Source organism: Ascaphus truei, chromosome 1, assembly GCF_040206685.1.
Source record: "Ascaphus truei isolate aAscTru1 chromosome 1, aAscTru1.hap1, whole genome shotgun sequence".
Lineage (NCBI taxonomy): Eukaryota > Metazoa > Chordata > Amphibia > Anura > Ascaphidae > Ascaphus > Ascaphus truei.
In genome coordinates, this window is record NC_134483.1 from 135,660,471 (window position 1) to 135,680,720 (window position 20,250).

Genomic DNA, 20,250 nt, shown 5'->3' on the forward strand with positions numbered 1-20,250 from the left:
TATTAATAAACAAGTTAAAAAGCAGGGGTCTGCTTTCACCAGTCTTGTGGGACTGAGCCTGTGGAAATGGAGTCCTTGAATATTAAATGTAATGGTTTCACTATAACTGAACTTACCTCCTTAAGAACTCTTGGTTGTATTCCATTTGGGCCAGATGCTTTATTTACTTTAATTTTATCAAGCCACCTATGCACTTCTTCCTCAGTTAACCAATTGTTTGTTAATATAGAGGTTGTGACTTCCTCGTTCAGCACTATTATTGCAATTGATTATTCCCTGGTAAATATAGAAGCAAATAATTTGTTTAACACCTCTGATTTTTCATCATCAAATCAATTTTCTAGCAGAAATCCGCAGTGCCCAGGTTTTTCCTTTCACATCCTAGCTATTATTCATATCTGGATAATAGTTATTTTGCCCATTAATGTACTGTATGTGTTGTGGGGGGTTGTTGGGGGTAGAGGAGGTGGGTAGTAGGGTTGTTGTGTGTATTTTTCTTTATTTTGGGTAGAGGGGTTGGGTGAAGTGGGTAGTAGCCCCAATGATGGATGTTTAGGCCTACCGGGTGGTAGCGGGAAGGGTTAACCCTTTCATTACCGTAGCGGTATAACCACTAAGGTAATGAAGGGGTTTACTCCACCCGCAACCCCCCCCCCCCCCCCCGCAAATGCAAATTAATGCACTGCAGAATGTGCCCCCAATTACGCTTGTTTTCTGACACATAGCCCCCAATAATTTACAGTGTTTATCCACAACTCATTCAATGAGGATCTCAATCTCCTCGTCGTTACATTTTTGGCTCCAGATTTTACCTTCTCCAGGAGCAGTTGTAGTAGCCCCAGCAGATGCGGTAGAAGCCTGGGCAGCCATCCCTACTGTTTGGCAGACAGAAATGGAGGAGTTTTACTGTTAGGGAACTGTTTTTATTTACAATTGTAACATACTCATGCTTACGCTAATACGTAACTCGTCACCAACTAATGTTCCTTAAGAATGTTATTTCCCAATGCGCATGTACAGTTTATATTTTTAGGCTACAGTAATCCCTATCCATCCAGGTAACATTACGTTAGTAGTTTTGCTAACTTTGCTTTGAGGATACTCGTTAATAAATAGGAAATTGTGAATTATGTATTTTGGGACTGTTACATTTTTTGTACTAAATAAGTGCACATCTGAGTATCTATCCCTTACATAGTTTCTATCTATCTATCTATCTATCTATCTATCTATCTATCTATCTATCTATCTATCTATCATACATACATACCGATATATATATATATATACCGATATATATACCGGTATATATATATATATATATATATATATATATATATATAGTCAAATGAAGCAGCATGCACTCCTGTAGGCACGCTTGTAGAACAGGTGCCTGTCCCATATAGATAATGTAAGTATATGATACTGTTCCGAAGAGAGGTAATTGAGAGACAGCACTCAAAAGAAATATGGTAACACAGGTGTATTCAGTGAATAAGGGATAGCATGAAAGACCAACGTTTCGGTCCACCAAACGGAACCTTCCTCAGAGAGGTGTGTGGAGCGGATGGGATGTGCATGGGGGTGGGGTTCAGGGAGTATTACGTGTGTGATGTGCAGGGGGTAGATGTGTGTGATGTGTAGGGGGGAATTGTGTAATATGCAGGGGGCTATGTGTGATGCTCAGGTGGGGTGATTTGTGTGATGTGCAGGGGGGTGATGTGTGTGATGTGTGTGATGTGTAGGGGTGTGTGGATGATGTGGATGATGGGGTATTATGTGTGTGATGTAGAGGTGGAGTATTATGAAGAGGGGTGTGGGAGAGAGGTGGGGGCAAGAGGGAGAGAGGTGGGGTTGTGAGGGAGACAGGGGTGGGGGTGTGAGGGAGACAGGGTGGGACGTGTGGGAGAGAGGTGTAGGGAAGAAAGATGTGGGTGGGAGAGATAGAGGTGGGTCTCGCAAGGCTACTGACACTGGGTATGGTTGGGGGAGTGGGAGAGAGGTGGATGGGAGAGGGGAGAGATCGGGTTGTTAGAGATAGAGGAGGAGTCTTGCAAGGCCAACGACACCGGGGGTGGGTGGTGTGTTTCTGGGGACCCAGTGGAAATTGTAGTCCGGGGCCCCAAGAAGCCTGTACATGTATAGATATGTACATATGGTAAAAAAGGAAAAGAGCTGCAATATAGAGGATACATTAATGTAATACAATGTATCTGTGATGTATTAACCTAACTAAGTGAGTAAAAAAGTGATACTGTACATTTATTAAGAAACAGAATTAAATGCATAATAAAAGAAAACGTAACTAAAAAACCACTAGATCTGAGGTATCTTAATAGTGAGACCTAGTACTTAGTGTTAATTTAAGCAAAATGATAAGCAATGAATAAAGCTTATATATTTATTTTTGCAGAACAAAAAACTCCTGATTTAGAGCTTGTTTTATAATGTAGACTGACAAATCAAAATACATTAAATCACAGGTTGGCTTCTTCAGAGGTACCGTCACCCTGAAAGAGACCCTATCCCAGTGTTTTCAACCTTTTTTGGTTAGGGAACCCCAGAATTCGATTTTGAAATTCTGGGGAACCCAAACTCTCGCCCGCTGTCTCTTGCCCACTCCTCCCCCGTTGACCCTGTCTCTCCTCCATCTCTCTCCACCAGTTCAGGAGTGAAGCTCTTGTAATGTGTCCCACCCTGTGTCCCCCTGCCTGCGAGAGTGCGCGCCGAACGGAGCAGGCAGAGAGAAAGATAGCAGTGAGCTGCCGGCTGCTGCTGCTTAGCTTGGTCCTGTGACAGCTGGGAGAGTTGTCCTGGCTCTCCCCCTGGTAGCTGCAAAACCCTTAAGGGGTGCTCACGGAACCCAGGTTGAATAGAACTCCCCTCTCCACTAAAAGAGATAGGTACATACAAGAGATTTAATGCCCCCCTGTACAATCTAATCAAATGCATCTGGGAAGTGACTTAATAAGCATTAGCATATCTCTAGGTGTGGGCATTTTTCAGCACAGGCATGTGTCCCTAATTTGTTTGGAGGGATATTTGAGGGGATATGTATATACAACTTGCGACTACTAATTAGTCCCCTCTCCCTCCCCCTCTCTATTCACCCATCTCTAGTTTTTCTGCTTTTCTTTTGACACCTTGTGGCCTTTTATCTTTTCAGCAAATACTCAGGCATTCCCGTGGCGATTCTACCAAGGTAATATTCCTCATCACTGATGGCTATTCAAATGGCGGTGACCCGAGACCTATTGCAGCAAACCTGCGAGACCTTGGAGTGGAGATATTCACTTTTGGAATATGGCAGGGAAATATCCGAGAGCTGAATGATATGGCATCCAACCCAAAAGAGGAGCATTGCTACCTGCTCCACAGCTTCGCCGAGTTCGAAGCGTTGGCTCGACGTGCTCTGCATGAAGGTATTACATTTACATATTATATTTTGTTGTGCGCAACGCAAGGCATTTTAAAAGAGGACTATCTTTCAAAAACATTTGCTAAATTTGGGGATTTACAGACCCTGAACATTTTTTTCCTTACCTGTTTAGATAGTAACCTCTTTGGAGTAAGGCCCTCGTTACCTACTGTAACAGTATATGTTAATGATGGCATTTTATTGTTGTTATCTTTACTGCTTAGCTCTGCTGGTATGCTTATAAATGATGATGATGATGAGCAGACATTAAAAAAAATTATGGTGCGTGAAAAATGTGACAAAAGCCCTCCACTGTACAGTGTATAGCAAATAAAAATACCACTTGGTACATTTGCATGTCTCAGACAGGTCTGCAACCCTGCAAGCAAAAATAATGATACAATGGACAGTAATAATATCAACAGTAATCATAATTGCCGAACCACACTTTATCTTTGTCTAAACGTTTGCATTGAAAATTGTAGAGGTACTTTGGTCCTTGCATTCTAAATGATGGTACAGGCATACCCCGGTTTAAGGACGTTCACTTTAAGTACACTCGCGAATAAGGACATATCGCCCAATAGGCAAACGCCAGCTTGCGCATGCGCCTGTCAGCACGTCCTGAACAGCAATACCGGCTCCCTACCTGTACCGAAGCTGTGCGCAAGCGGGGAGACTTTAAAGCCTGTTACAAATGCGTTATTTACATCAGTTATGCACATGTAGAACAATTGCAGTGCATCGATAAGTGGGGAAAAGGTAGTGCTTCACTTTAAGTACCTTTTCAATTTACATACATGCTCTGGATCCATTGCATACGTTAATGCGGGGTATGCCTGTATTATCTCATAAGGCAATTCACCATTGGATTTATTTAAGTTTGATTAAGTATAACCTGTATTCTATAATATATATTAGTCGTTAATGGTATAGAAAAACTAAGATTCATGAACTGTAGCCAGATATGTTTTCAATGTATTTGATTGTTCTTTGTTATTGGCACGTAATATCTCACACTGAGACTTCTAAGGCTGGCTCTCTCTACTTATTTACCACAGCCTGCATATGCTCCAAATCTATACTGATTATAATGCATTAAAGGGATCACTTATACAAGTTTTCATGCCAAGTTTTGCTCCAGAAGACAGAAGCAAGAGGGTTATTTATCAAACTGTCCCCACTGAAAAAATATGGGAATAATAAAAGAGAAATACTTCACTGTGTATAAGAGGAAACATCTTTTTTATTTAATAATGAACAATAGACCACAGAGTCTCCACTAGTGCTCAAACCACAAACAGCAAGAAGTTAAATGTGGTATCCAATGCTGTTCTTAGACCACAGCAAGATGGTCATGTATTGCATGTGTGTATATAAGTGCTGGTAAAAAAACTTGATGGTGATAACAGTTAATACTGAATCCCTATAACACAAATATATGTATATTTGCACAGCACATAGTAGTATACACTTGCCAGTCCTGATGGCAATCCTAAGCCCAATAATACAGACCAATAGACCAGAAGGATGAATAAATCATGATAGTGGAAAATAGTACTCACTGAGTATAACCATCAACATAAGCTCCAAGTCGCGTGCATCTCCTGCAAGGGTACATAACACGAAGGGTTTCCTACAGTAGTTGATCCAGCTGGAGCCAGGCAACCAGAAGAGCACAGTAGCAAAAAAGGGGACCAAACAATTAAGTGCCGTAAAAACAAGGTTTGTTTAATCCATAGATAAGGTACACAGGAACATACAGGTGGGCAAAGTGATCCTCTAACGCGTTTGGCGCTTTTGCAGCGCTTTGTCAAAGAGTCTTTGACAAGCTTATTGCTGCTTAGTGCATAGGCCCCTAAGTGTCAGTTTGTCTAGTTGCAAAACTGGTGCATCAGTGGTTCTAAAAACATCACCAGATTTATCACAGAAATACTTTTCTTTTATGACTTTGGAGTACAGTATTTGTTTTTTGAAGAGGCATAAACCCTCGTGGCTAAAGATCTGCAACAACAGCGTACATGTGACACAACCGCATGCAAAATATATATTACAATTGTTATGCTTAAATACTTCCTTAAAGCAGCAATACGGGTTACATTTTATTTCAATTTTTTTTATTACAGGATTTAAGCAGGGGGTCTTCCGAGCGGACTCCTTTTAATTTCAGTTCCAGAGACCCCGCACTGGAAGAGATACTTACCTCCATAGGTGGTGCCGGTGTCTCTGCGGAATTTAAAGGTCCAGGTCGCGCGGGCCAATAGGAATCCCCACCAGATTACATCACGGCTTCCTATTGGCCCCGAGTGACGTTGGACATTTAAGCACCACTATTAGATTAAGGATCACAGTTTCTCTGCTTGCAGGGATACCGGTACTGCTACAGAGGTAAGTATCTCTGAAATTAATGAGGTTTAGCTCCAGAGTCCCCCCTGCTTTAAAGCTGCAGTTCAAGAGGCCATTTTTTTTAAAAAATATTCTTTTTTTCCCCATTCAATATGTGCATCAACAGAATCTGCACACTTACAAGTGATTAGCTAAATTGCCGGTCAATCCATTCTCCTATAATCAATTGCTGAAGATTCGGCACGGGGGCTCTTTATATAACTGTTAGGCCTGCAGAAGATTACCCAAGATGCAAAGTTCTGTGTGGAAGAACATGTGACCAGGCAGGCACTAGATACAATTGGTGCACTGCTAGAGAGAGGGTAGGGCTCAAAAATCAGTGTGCCAGAGCCTGTTTCAGTAGAGGAAGGGGATGTGACTTTGTAAATGATTGCTATAGAAACAAAAATGCTTCTTACAGTACATTAGGATACATTAAAAATGTAATTAAAATAGTTTTTTCTAATGCTACAATTATTTTCTCATAGTCCAAAACTGAATTATTTAAAAAAACACACACACATGTAGGATATTGCTTGAACTGCAGCTTTAAACCTGTAAAATATATATATATATATATATTTAGCGCTAACTTGTATTGCTGGTTTAATACATGCAGCAAATAGTGCTCTATTTGCTTTCTTCTTATATTAGAGAAAATTTTGTCTATTTAGTATAGTACAGAAGCCATTATAGATTACAAATAGCCATTTATTGGAATATTAGAAAATGTTTACCACACTTAGGGGCTCATTCTAAATCAGCCAATTAGGCCATTTTGGCCCGAAAATTACCCAGTCCTCCTCTTTGGCTGATATAAAATGAGCCCCTTAGTGAATAAACCCCATGTTCACTTGTATGTAATACAACATAAATACAACGCTAAATCTTGCTCTTTTACCAGTATAGTTTGGAGCTTTTTAAGTGCGAAAGTCTACTTTCTTACTGTAATATCTGGCTGGTTATTTGTGTGGACAACTTTTCTCTCATTCTCACAGATCTGCCATCCGGGAGTTACATTCAGGAAGATATTTCTCACTGCTCCTATCTGTGCGAGGCCGGAATAGACTGCTGTGATGTCATGGCGAGCTGCAAGTGTGGCACTCACACAGGACAATATGAGTGCATCTGTGAGAAAGGGCACTATGGGAAAGGACTGCAGGATGAATGTGCAGGTAGGTGGAACCAACATCGGGGGTCTGTATCAGTCGGGGGTCTGTATCAGTCATGTGTACATTGGTATTGCCTTTCACAGGGGCATATAAAAACACCACTACTGAATCGTATCGTACTTCAGGGGCCTTACTGTACTATCGCTCTCTAAAGCAGGGGTTCTCAACTCCAGTCCTCAAGACTCCCCCCCTCCCACCAACAGGTCAGGTTTTCAGGATATCCCTGCTTCAGCACAGGTTGCTCAATCAGTGGCTCAGTCGACGAGCCAGCTGTGCTGGAGCAGGCTCTATCAGTGGCTCATTCAAACCTGACCTGTTGGGGGTCATGATGATTGGAATTGAGAAACCCTGCTCTTTAGCATTTATTCACTAATGTATGATGGGTACTGTTGATCATTAACAGCTACTAAAGGGAAATGGCTCTAAGGCGCCATGCTGTGCTGGGAGATATTCCATGGCATAACACAGCTTAGTAAATATGAGAATTACTATTGTCAAAGACACAAAAACGGGGTGTTTAGAATACGTTTGCCAAGAATCTGAATATACGGTGTCAAGGACCATTTCATAACTGTTCCTTGTTTTATGTTTATTCAAACCAAGAAACAACATTCAAGCTGTTAGCCGAAGTAACGGGAGGAGTTACTTGGGCCTCATATGACAATAGCAAGTATGAATTTATACAGATTTGGTTCATTCTGAAACATAGCTTAGTTAAATCATTGATGTAGGTAAGCCTAGGCTCTTTATCCCTCCCCCCCCCCCCCATATAACAATGCAAACAATGACAGCATTCCGGAGTTAAGACTTGGTTAGTCCTGGGCAGCTACAAGTTGCTGGGGAATCCACTACCTTCTCTTGCTCTAAAATGACTCAGCACCTTTCTTCAGCCATGCACTATACAAATATGAAAGATGAACAAGCAGGCACAACTTTCTATACTGCATAGTGTAGCTTTCAATCCTTCTATAGAAACTCAGCTGCTGGGTTTGTTTCCCTTTTTTTTTTTTTAACAATTGCAATAGTGTTAAATACAAAAAAATACACTATATCAAATAAATACAATTATTGTTCATTAAATTTGATAGGTTTCAACTGCTATTGTTTCCTTGGTTTGCTGGCTAAATAATTCATTAGTAATTAGTAATTTATTAGTAATTATAAGATACACATTTTGCCTGGTTGTATACCTATAAATATTATATTAACTCAGCTAGAAAAAAAATATCTTTATTTAATTTATTATTTAATGCTTCATGTTAATTTTCAGGGGGTGCTAAACTATTTTGATGTAAAACATACATTAAAGATTACGTATGTATATTGTGTCTGAGGATACATCTCTTATGCCATGCATTGCAGGCATTACGTGGCCATGGTGTCAAACAAAGCACAGTGAATAAGTCTCTTCATGACTTAAATCAGTGTAAAACCTTAAACACTATGCAAATAAGTACAGTGCTCTCTTACTCCTTACTTGCAATTCTTTGACTTCATGACATTGGCACTCTTTCTGTCCCATTCTGGGAAACAAGAGCTGCTTTCCGGTGTGATCATGTGGGTATGTGTTTGTCTATCTTTATATAGCGCCCTCCGTGTACATAGCACTTCTAATCAGTAATAGATGCCACAAAATACATAAGGGAAAAAACATTTCAAACATAAAGGTAAATCGAAAAAAGGAGTCCTTAACCTAAAGAGCTTTTAATCTTAAGTGTGATCATGTATCTATATATCCTCCAATACCTGGGATCTCTCTCCTCCTAGCTTTCCTCTCTCTCTGCATCTCATTACGCCCTCCCTATTGCTTTTCCGGTTTGTCGTTTCCTCACTCCTTTGTAAACGTTTCTGTTCTCTCGAACTTCCCCACTCTCCTCCTATTCACATTCCTTCATCTCTCCTTCCCTCCACCTTTGCATGTGCCCACACACTGCACTTTATGTACATACCTCTTTCTCAGACCCTAGACCCTTAGCTGTGGCGGCCAACTCCTTGCTGCCGCCCTCCTTCTTCTGAATCGCAGCGTGAAACGATGGCACGGACATCAACAACATGACGTTCCACCGCGTCGCGTTGCCATGGTAATGCGTCGTCATGACATCAAATGTCGCCACAACGTTGCGTTCCATGGCAACGAGATGCCGTGTGACATCATGTTGGTGACGTCCACGGCATCATTTGACGCTGCGATTTGAAAGGAGGGTAGCAGCAAGGAGGCGCGCAGCCACATGTAAGTGCCTTTCCTAGCAGGCCGAATAGGCCTGAGAGATCGGCAAATGTATATGAGGCGGACATTTTTGCCGCCCCCAAATTTTGCCGCTAATGGGCAAACCTCCATTGTACACCTCTCAAAACAAAACACCCCCACAAATCCTCTACTCACCTCCTCACTGCTGGGAATATCTCTCCTAATCTTGGACCTAGCCATATACACACCTACTCTTGCCTCCTCCCTCCCTGCAAATGATGTTAACCCATGTAATTTAATACTGACCAACCTGAAATCTCACTTCTTAAAGGAAGCATCCCAACAGCCTGGACTCATGGCTACTGTCCCACCCCCACAGTCACTCCTACCAACCATTGTGGCCAAGCACTCTCATCTAGTGCAAGGGCGTGCAAACTGGGGGTGGGGCGCAAACTTTTCTGGGGAGAGCACTGTGCTTACTGAGGCCCCACACTCTTCCCCACAACATTTAAATTAAATGCTCTGTATAGTCCCTTACCTGCTCTCTGGCGGATTCTGTCGACGCGTCGCCATGACAACAAGGCATCAAATAAAAAAGTTTGCACATCCCTAACCTACTGTACCTATTTCCTCACCTGCTGTCTCTGTAAGTCTCCCAACATACCACTTAGATTGTAAGCTCTCCGGGCAGGGATTTCCTTTACGATTGTCTTACTTTGCTGCGCTTATTGTGTTATTATAATCCCCTGTACTGTATTGTCTTTGTAAAGCGTTGAGTACACTATCGGTGCTATATAAAGATATACATACATATTTCAGATCTTCCTTATTTGGAAAACAGTTTTTTTTTTTTTTTGGGTTGCATAAACAAAAAGCCATGTGTTTCTGTAGAAAAAGGAAAAGCAAACAGATTTTTCAATATCGTGTTCTGAGACAGACTCCAACTTTTGTTTTAACATTCCCCAGCGTAGTATAACATTTGATTTGTAAAGCATAAGGAATTCACGGAATGCAGAACCAATTCTTTGCCGGATGATACTTGGGGACGCATTGCAGACAAATAAATAAATAAAGCTGTGTCACAATACTTGACAATGGTAACAAATAATACATTCTGTGTGCTTAGCTATCAAGTTTATGCTGCCTGCATCTGCAAACTAGAACCATGCAGACACTCTTATAAGGGGACATAGATATGTGCTCTTCTCCTCCATTTATTGTTTTGAGGATGAATAGTGTCAAACATTTTTATTGCAGCTTATAGAGAGCCAGATGTTTGAGCTTTTCAGTTTCAAGGTGGACTAATGTTCATATATCAGGTGTCTATGCTAAAAAAAAATGTTGTGAGCAATAATCACAGAGATGTGATGAGATTACAAACAATTTGACAAATCTCATGTTTGTCTTTAACAGGACAAGTAACAGGACAAGTGCATGATCCTTCTATTTACAGAGTTCCTTTCCAAATATATATGTATATATATATATATATATATATATATAAACAGCGCACAACCCTAGTGCGCTACCACAAAAATAGGATTTCTTATAAAAAAGGGGGTAAACAATGCCCACTTACAAAATAGTAGAATTAAGAAATCATGTAAAGGTATCTTTGCAACTTTAGACGGTGCATCTGTATATAGTCACCGTCAGCTGAGGGATCACCCCGTAGTTAGCTGGTTAGTTCGAAAACATGCTCCATGAGCTTCTGTTTAAGGGCCGTTCTATACAGTTTGCGGCCGTGCGCATGTGTGCATGTGCGAACGCGCTTGAGTGAAGGTACTGTATGTGTTTGTGTGTTTGTGTGTGTGGAGATTGTGAATTATGTATGAAATAATATTTTTAAAATAAAAAAAAAGTTGTAATTAAAAATATTTATTTATTTATTTAACTTTGACACATACACATACACACACATACACACACATACGCACACGAACAAACATACATACATACACACATACTGTACACACACATACATACATTACAGCGCCGGTAGCGGCGCAAAATCATTCATTTCTTCATGTTCTCCCTCGTTGGCCCGCTCCAAGCCCCCTGCCGTGCACGCAGCGCATTATAGAAAGGCCGACTAAAATTCCGCGCACGCGCACGGCGTAGCACGCACCCGGCACTATAGAACGGGCCTAAGGCTGCTGGAGTCCTCCAACCCCGACAATCAGCAACAGCATTGCCCGATGTAAACCAGCAGCATACAGGCAGCATAAAATGCAGATGAAATGGATCAGCAAACTCGCAACACACGTGGCTACTAGGGATTCCCTTTGGCCTACAAATCACGTCCTCAAGGTAGTGCCATGACGTCACTCCAACACGTTTCGTCAGCGTCAGCTGACTTCCTTAGGGGATGCCGGGTGAAGTGCGGCATTAGACTTTATAGAAAATACTAACTGAATGTCATAGGTCAGCAGCGGAAAATGAATTTAACACTAATTGATCAAAATACGGAACACTGTATGTGTTTAAAAATTATCTATGAATAAATAAATTATATTATTTAAATTAAATAAAGCAGATTAATTACCTGGAGAAAATTTAAAATGTACTAAATGAACACAAACCAAATCAAACAAAAGACAGATTGCATCTCTCCTTTTAATTAATCTCCTTTTCTTGTTGGTAACCTTTCTCTCTCTTATCATGCTGGTATCCTGGCTTTCTATCTAATTAATCTGTCAACTTTTATACAGAGAATATCCCTTAGTCAGCTTCTTACTCTCAGCACCATGACCGAACATGGTATTATATGTGTTCTTCTAGAATAATCTATAGCTCCTGCCTATCAAACATGATGTCATACCTCCTTATATTTCCTATAAGAAACTTCTCCAGCTATTATCAGATGTTTTGTATATATATATATATACAATAGGGGTCTGCGCTCGTGTGTGGAAAGCCAGAAGTATAGGATGTATAAAATTAATTGAACCGGCAATAAATCATAAATACATCAACATGATATTAATGAATTAATATAATGATATACCAATGCAATATATCCTAAATAATGAAATTAATTAATATACCAAAAATGCACTGTGAATGTCCAATATAAAAAAAAAGCTAAAAACATACAATTATACAAAAAAAATTATTGTGTGGTGCTGTGAACTTTGCCTTAATCTGCTCAATGCAGATAGTCCTCTAGAGTCCAACAAATAAGTCCAATAATTGGGGAGTGACAGTAGCACTATTAGGACCAACAGGCAGCTTCTTAAAAGGGCACAACGACCTCCCTCTCCATCTGCATAGAAAAATATAAGAAAAAAAAAGCGCCAAATCCTAGTGCATTACTGTGCAAAATAGATATATTTAATTCCCAAAAATCTCAATAAAAATGAACTCACAAACATAAAACAATTAAAAGCATTGTATGAGTAATACTCATGCTCCTAGGACCAGGAAACGCTGCTTTGCTGCTGTAGTCCCTCCGTGACTCCACTGGAACAGATTGCTGCCTCCGTTGTTCACTGCCTGCAGGAACTGACGTATCAGGCACTCCACGATGGTCTCTCCCCCGGTATACACCAAACAGTTGATCTTTAGTTCCCACCGGGGACGGTTGAAGTCGCGGACCAGCGGGTGACGTCACGGGAACAGTTCTAATTACCGGACCGGTACAGATACTCAGCAGTTCAATGGCAAGCGTTGCAAAGTCCACTGCACACCTTCAGTGGAGTCACGGAGGGACTACAGCAGCAAAGCAGCGTTTTCTGGTCCTAGGAGCATGAGTATTACTCATACAATGCTTTTAATTGTTTTATGTTTGTGAGTTCATTTTTATTGAGATTTTTGGGAATTAAATATATCTATTTTGCACAGTAATGCACTAGGATTTGGTGCTTTTTTTTTCTTATATTTTTATATATATATATATATATATATATATATATATATATATATATAGTGCAGAATAAATGAGTTCTTCAGTATTAGGTGATACCTTTTTTTATTGGACTAACAATTTATGTCATAGGACAAGCTTTCGAGAGTTCTCCTCTCTTCTTCAGGTCAAGCAATACTGATATACAAAGGATTCAATGGCTAAAACAGTGAAGAGAGAGTGTTAAGTGTTTGAAGCCATGGGACCGTGTCAAAGAAAGGTGGGGAGGGGAAGAGATGCTGGGGGGAAGAGAAAGTGTGGATAAGAATTGAGGCAAGCAGGATAATTACAAACAATTTTGATTGGGTGTGAGAAACCCGATGTCCGCATTGAGTCCTTTGGTTTTGGTGTCAAAGAGTCTTATCATTCTGAGTTCAAATGTTTTCCGTTCTTGGGTGCTTTTAAACATTCCATTGAGGATTTTGATTTTTAAATCATTTATGGAATGATCTGGTTGTGACAATCAGTACATCTTTCTAGCATGGGCAAGAGTTATTTAACATCATAATTCCAAAGGGGCTGGAAAGGTTTCTTGCAGGTCTGGTGGGATGGGGCTAGTTGAAGTGTGGTTAAATTGCAGATAGGTAAGTGCACTTTAATCTTGCCAGAGGGAGCTCTATGGCTCGGTAAAGCCCTAAGGTGGCTGGGAGTGGCGAGTGGACAGAGCTCATTTAAGTGTGACTTCCTGGTACCGATTCTTGCTATACAGCCGAGCCAATGTGGTTCCCGGTTTGGTGAGTTTTGTGGTCCATGGTTTGAGTACCGTTTGCCTCTACCTGTTGGTTGAACATTCTGACAGTTTTGTCACTTACAGTACGGGTTACGTGATGTATTTTAATAAAAGCCACAGCCTTTGTACCTTCAGACCTTTATTTGTGGTTATTTATTAGAAGTATTATTAGGGGAATAGGTATACACATAGTGGAGGGAGCATCTTTGCAGGCTCCAAGGTCAAGTAGCTTGAGCACCCAGGCAACAGGGTGGCATGACTGCAGGGACTGGGCTCCCCCTACCTTTCCCCTTTTGTGAGGCCATGTTTATCCCCTGCCCCATTTCCCCCTCACCGTGTTGGACTGTGACATGAGGGAGAGTGGAGGGGGCTAGGTAGTGGATATATTGATCCACTGCAGAGACAAGAAGACAGTCCAGGCCCTGCCAGGAAAGTTCACGCCCACCCGCCCCTTTGTTATGATATCATAAAGTCCTACTGATATGCTGTATAACTGTTTGATGTTTGTATTTGTGGGAAAAAATAGAGAAAGTAAAATAAATACTTTTATGACAGTTTATTCATTTGAGGTGTGCATTTTGAGTCATGCTGTGGCTGTTGGGGGGTAAGTATGTATGTATATCTTTATTTTTATATAGTGCCATTAATGTACATAGTGCTTCATGGCAGTAATAAACGTGACAATCCTATAAATAAAAATTAATACAAATAACATATAATGGGAAGAAGTGCTTTCATACATAATAGTGACATTTAGGAAAAGGAGTCCCTGCCCCAACGAACTGACAATCTAATTGGTAAGTAGGAGTAACATACAGAGACAGTAGGAAGGTGTAAATGCATCTGCTAGGGGCCAAGCTTTATGTATGAGAAGTAAAGTATCAGCCACAGAGCTACTCATGTGCTTCATTAAGGTAAGTGCGCTTTAATCTTACCAGGTGGAGTTCTATGGTTAGGTAAAGCCCTGAGGTGGCTGGGAGAGGCAAATGGGCAGGGCTCATTTAAATATTATTTCCTGGTGCTCATTCTTGCTAAACGGTTGGGCCAACGCGTGCCCAGCTTGGTGGATGCTGTAGGCCACTGTTTGAGTATCATTGGCCTTTACCTGTTGGAAAATTCAAATAGAAACAGGTGCACAGCCAGGATCCAGGATGAAAAAATAAACTATTCCAGGGCAACTCCAGATATCAATAAATGTATTTATTGAATGAAGCTCACAATGGAGGTGAAAAAAATGCACCTACGTGTTTCGTCCATGAAGACTTTATCAAGTTCTGAGTTACACATAGAATACAAACACTTTTACGATTGCCTTTAAGCGCCACACATTGCAAGGACACAACGTTAGCACATAGACCCCAAGTGTCAGCCGAAAAAAAATAAAACAAAGAAAAATTTAATCAGTCCCTAAACGGACAAACGCAATAAAAACAAACATAAAACGATAAAAAACATGAGCAATAAACTTTAAAATGTGTATATAACACTGTTAGAAATATGCATAAGTAATACAGAATGATAAAAAGAATGGCAAAAGAAAAAAGAAGAATAAACAATAACACATTAGCACACTATCATATTAGCATAGATAAAATTGTATGTACAGAGAAACATAGCTACTTCTTAAAGCCATTCCTGTAACTAGACACACATTTATTCAAATCCAACATTATTCAAATCCAAATCCCCTACATTGAGTATCAATTTTGAAGACAGGATTGGAGAGAGTAGAATGGCTAGGTACTTGCCGAGGTCTGAGGTAGGAACCGGTAGAATGGTCAGTGTCCATTTAGCCGTGGTCAGGGGTTGGAGCCAGTAGAAGCGTAGAGATCCGTAAGCCATGGTCGGGATTGGAGAGATGCGGAAGGTCTGAGGTAAGTCAGGTCGGTAAGCCAGAAGTGAGGAGTCCAAAGTAATAGCCGGGTCGGTACACAGGAGGTCAATCTGAAAGCAAGGCAGCAGGGAACAAGACAAGGCAGGACAAGGAACCAGGAAGTGGGAGAACAGCGCTAACTGGAACTATGCTCAGCCAAAGTGCAAGTCGCACAGCTGAGCATATATGAGGGAGCATGACCAATGAGAGAGGAAGGCGGAGCGGAGGCGTGACCTCCGCGGAGGAACGGATAGGAGGAGAGACACAGGAGACTGATGGGCCTAATATAGAAAGTTGACACGCAGCTTGGGAGCGGTGCACACGCGTGACGTTGATGTGCATTGCAAGCGGGGGGGCGGAGCCAGACTCCGCAACATCAGAAAAGCTCCTGCGGGAGCACACCCGCGCTGTAAGGACAGTGGTGTTGCGCGAGACATCAGGTAAGGAGGGAGTGTGCCACGGGGGACGTGCTCCCCGATTCCTTACAATTTGATAGCCAAAGGAAAAAGTTGAAAACCTATAACTGTATGCATAACTCAAAAAAAATAAAAATCTCTGAATTAGAATAAAAAATAAAAAATTATAATAATGAACTGAGCATATAATTAATGCTGGCAACCCATCGTACAACCTACATGAAATACTGGAAGGCCAGACAGACTCACTGTTAACAGAAACATAAAACCAGTTTGAAAACTAGCGCACTTATTGGCAAATAAAAATAAAATCAAAGTATATATTCTGAAGCCAGGATCACGTGGGAAGTGTGAATAGCCCAAGATAGCTTAACTCATCCCCCTTTCCAAATCACGCCAAGTCCTATAATATTTCCTTCACTTTATTGGAAAAGCAGTAGTAAATACAGGCTCTTGTGGATGGTGTGTAGTTGTGAGTTTGTAGTTGAGGGCAGGTAGAAAGAGATGGCCTTGCCATGGGAGTGTAACAGAGATGGGTGCTGTATTCACTGTGTCCTGGGTGGAAAAGGAAGTGAGGAGCAAGGGTCACACTAGAAGTGAGATGGGACAAACTACTGTCAGCAAAGACAGGGGGAGGGCAGAACAGCCCATTCTGAGAAGAATCTCAGAGGTTGCTATAGCAATCCACTGATTAAGGCTGTGTAAACAACATAAACCGATAATGTTGCCTTTTCACATGCAGCTAGCTGCTGGGATAGGGAAAATGACAGGCAGCTACATTTAAGGAGACATGAATCCTATGAGCTGCAAAGGGAGGCAGAGAAATATGAAATCCTGTTCCATGACACTCCCCGTCTGGTATCTGGAGAACCACTATATAATCGAATATGTGGAACATATGTGGAATGCAAACAAATATCACATTCTCAAACAATGCGAAAGTCCACATCCACATAACGATGTGATACCGGCCGGTACCACTGGCTTCGAGATCCTTTGGCAAAGTCTTTTAGCAAAGGATGTTGGGAGGATACACCGGTCCAGGTTAGCTGGGTGCATCACAATGTCTCTCTGTGAAAGTCTCTGGCACTGCTTCTTTTTAAACTTATGGAAGAACAGTCCTTTTGTTTCTGTAATTTTATCAACATAGTGCATCCCCTTGTAGGTATGCCAGTCATGGTTGCCTGTCACTCTATCACCTGGCGTTTGGCAGGAGATGGCTTTTGGCTCCTTGCGGAAGCGGATCAACGCTCCTGGAAGACTGATTGGCAAGTCTGGTTCAGTGAAGAGGGCATCGTTCAGGGAGACTCCCTGGTACTGAGTGCTGGAGATGAACACTACCCAGATTTGATCGGGTTTCTGAGGGTGGTAGACACCAGACGATTGGAGGTACCAGCATTTTTCACCTTCCTTCAGTGAAGGTGATGGCATTGCGTGGCCGCTAAGGAACATCTTCTGGATGAAGGCCACAAAGTTATTTTTGGACTCCGGTTTCCTTTGTAGGTCACAGCGGAGTGAAGTGAGTCTAGAGATGGCATGCTCTTTGTTGTTTGGGAGGCGTCTTCTTGATGAACGGAATGGTAGATGGATCACCCAACTGCCCAGTCCATCTTTGAAGAGCTCCTTGACCATTAACCTCAGGAATTCTCTATGTTCCATTGATGGTGTTTGCTTGTCGTCGTCCTTTTTTATCCGGAACGCTGTGCACCCTAGGTCATTGGTGCATTTCTTTTGCACGAGATCGTCTCCACACGTTTTGGTGATACGCCTTTGTGTCTCTTTGTTAATCTGCCCAAAGGAGGTTGTTTTCTCCCTGAACATGACGAAGAACAGTCTCTTTTGTCCTTGTAAATTCTTTTGTGGAATGTCTCTGCGACTGTCTCTTTTTGGCGTGTGAGAGGACAGTCTTTTTGCCCCTGTGGTTTCACCTGTAGGGCGCAATCTTTTGCGGCTATGCCAGCCGTGGCAGCTGGCTGCGTTACCACTTGGTATTTTGTGGAGAGGAATGACTGTACGTCTTAGCTGTGCCATTGCTCACAGGGGAACCGTCCGATTGTTTCTTTTCCTTTGGACGATCCTTTTGTCGGTCACCTTCAGGAGGTTACTTTCTTCCTTGAGTGGAGTCGACTCATCATCCTTAGTGGTCTGGACTACTGAGCATCCTAGGCCATTGTCATATTCCCCTGATGCGAAGATGGTTTTGTTGATCTCTGGGGTATGACCTTGTCTCTTCTCCTCACTTGGCCTTCCTGTCACTTGGAGATGGCCAAGACATGGTTCGGAGAGGGATGTGTGTCCGCATTCTGTTATCACCGTTCTGCGGGCGTCAACATAGTCTGGTTCATGTCCTTTATCAGTACACATGTTGCCCACTATTACCCATCCTAGGTCAAGCCTTTGGGCGAATGGTGCGTTTTGGGGTCCGTTGCGCTGTTTACTGACTTTGTGCACCCTCAAGATGTCCCTACCGAGCAGCAGCAAGATCTTGGCGCCTTGTTCTACCGGCGGGATGTAGTTGGCTATTCCTCTGAGGTGTGTGTGATGGCGTGCTATGTCTGGTGTGGGAATCTCATCCCTGTTTGCAGCCATGTAGTTGCACTCGGGAGTGTGGGGAGAACTATCTTCACTCTGTTGTTCACTGAACGTATAATGTAGCCATTCGCTCTTCTCCCTGTTGTCTCAGTTAACCCTGCACAGGTTCTGAGGGTGTAGGGTGAGGTATTGTCTTGTGCGTTGAATAAGTTGAAGAATTCCGTCTTTGCCAATGATCTGTTACTTTGATCGTCGAGGATTGCATACATCCAGATAGCCCTCTCAGGTTGTCCTTGGGGGTGCACTGCGACAAGGCATATTTTGGAGCAGGACCCTTTGTCACTTCCTTTTCCGCAAACCTCGGTGCACTGAGACGTGACAGATGTTGGCTCTTCTTCTGCTTTCTCCCCACCATGCTCAGCTATGGAGGATGGGTTGTTGAGTTGGTGGAGTGTCAGCGCCTCTGGATGTAGCGATGTTACGTGCTTGTCACTTTTGCACACTGCACATTTGATGGCCTCTTTACAGTCTTTGGCTAGGTGAGTCGTGGAATCGCAGAACCTGAAGCAGACTCTGAATTCTCCGAGTGACTTCTTGCGTTCCTCTAGGGACTTCATCTGAACCCAAAGCATCTGTTAAGTGGGTGTGGCTTCTTGTGTATGGGACATTCCCTGTTTGGGTCCCTTGGTTTCTCGTCTCCGACGACCGACTGATTGGGAGTAGTTTGTGTCGTAGGGGACACGTCCGTCCTGTGGACCGAGATGGGTGTTTGAGTGTTACCGTATCTCGAAACTGGTCTCTCATTCCTCAGGTCGCTTGCACTGTGTGTGGTCTGCGCAGGAGTGGAAGCAGTGGATTATTTTTTAAAACAGGACCCCTTCATGAGTACTGAACAGAGATCTTTTATCATCAGAAGTATAGATTTTATTTTAAAAAACAACTATTTTTTATTTGAAGGCAAATTTTATGTTCAAACCATTGGCACAGCTATGGGGACGAAATTTGCCCCAAGCTTTGCCAATCTTTTCATGGGTAAATGGGAGATTGATAACATTTGGCAAAATAATCAATTTCTTAAAAATATCTGTTTTTATAAACGTTTTATAGGTGACCTTTTAATAATATGGAAGGGTACATCAGAAGAGCTTTTACAATTTTATGAATATTTGAATAAAAATGATATTAATCTACATTTTACCCATGAACAGAATTCAACAACAATTAACTTTTTAGATTTAGTTTTATTTAGTGAAGGTGATAGGATTTTAACTAAAACATTTTTTAAAAAGGTTGATGCAAATAGTTATCTCGATCGTAAGAGTAACCATTCTAAAGCTTGGATTAATAATATAACCTATGGTCAATTTTTAAGAATTCGCAGGAACTGTATGAAAGACTCCGATTTTGAGGAACAAGCATGTATACTATACAGGAAATTTTTGGCAAAATGATACAAAAAAGATAAATTAGATGCTGCGTTAATAAAGGTTAGGGGGAAAAATACACAAGGTCTTATAGAAGAAAGTGAAAACAATACTGAAATGAATGTGAGGGGAATGAATGACCCTAAAGACGGAGACAATTGCCTATTCATTACCAAATTTAACGGGGCTTCCAATGAAATTAGGAAGA

At 41.7% G+C, this 20,250-nt stretch overlaps 1 protein-coding gene across 3 annotated transcripts in view; it reads left to right on the forward strand.

The window, feature by feature from the left end:
- SVEP1 (sushi, von Willebrand factor type A, EGF and pentraxin domain containing 1) overlaps positions 1-20,250 on the forward strand; it is a 306,365-nt gene that overhangs the window by 27,879 nt on the left and 258,236 nt on the right. For all 3 annotated transcript variants that reach the window (XM_075595245.1, XM_075595238.1, XM_075595229.1), the window contains exons 2-3: positions 3,167-3,422; positions 6,802-6,978. In XM_075595245.1, coding sequence (XP_075451360.1) covers positions 3,167-3,422; positions 6,802-6,978 — 433 coding nt within the window. The remainder of the gene's footprint in view (positions 1-3,166; positions 3,423-6,801; positions 6,979-20,250) is intronic.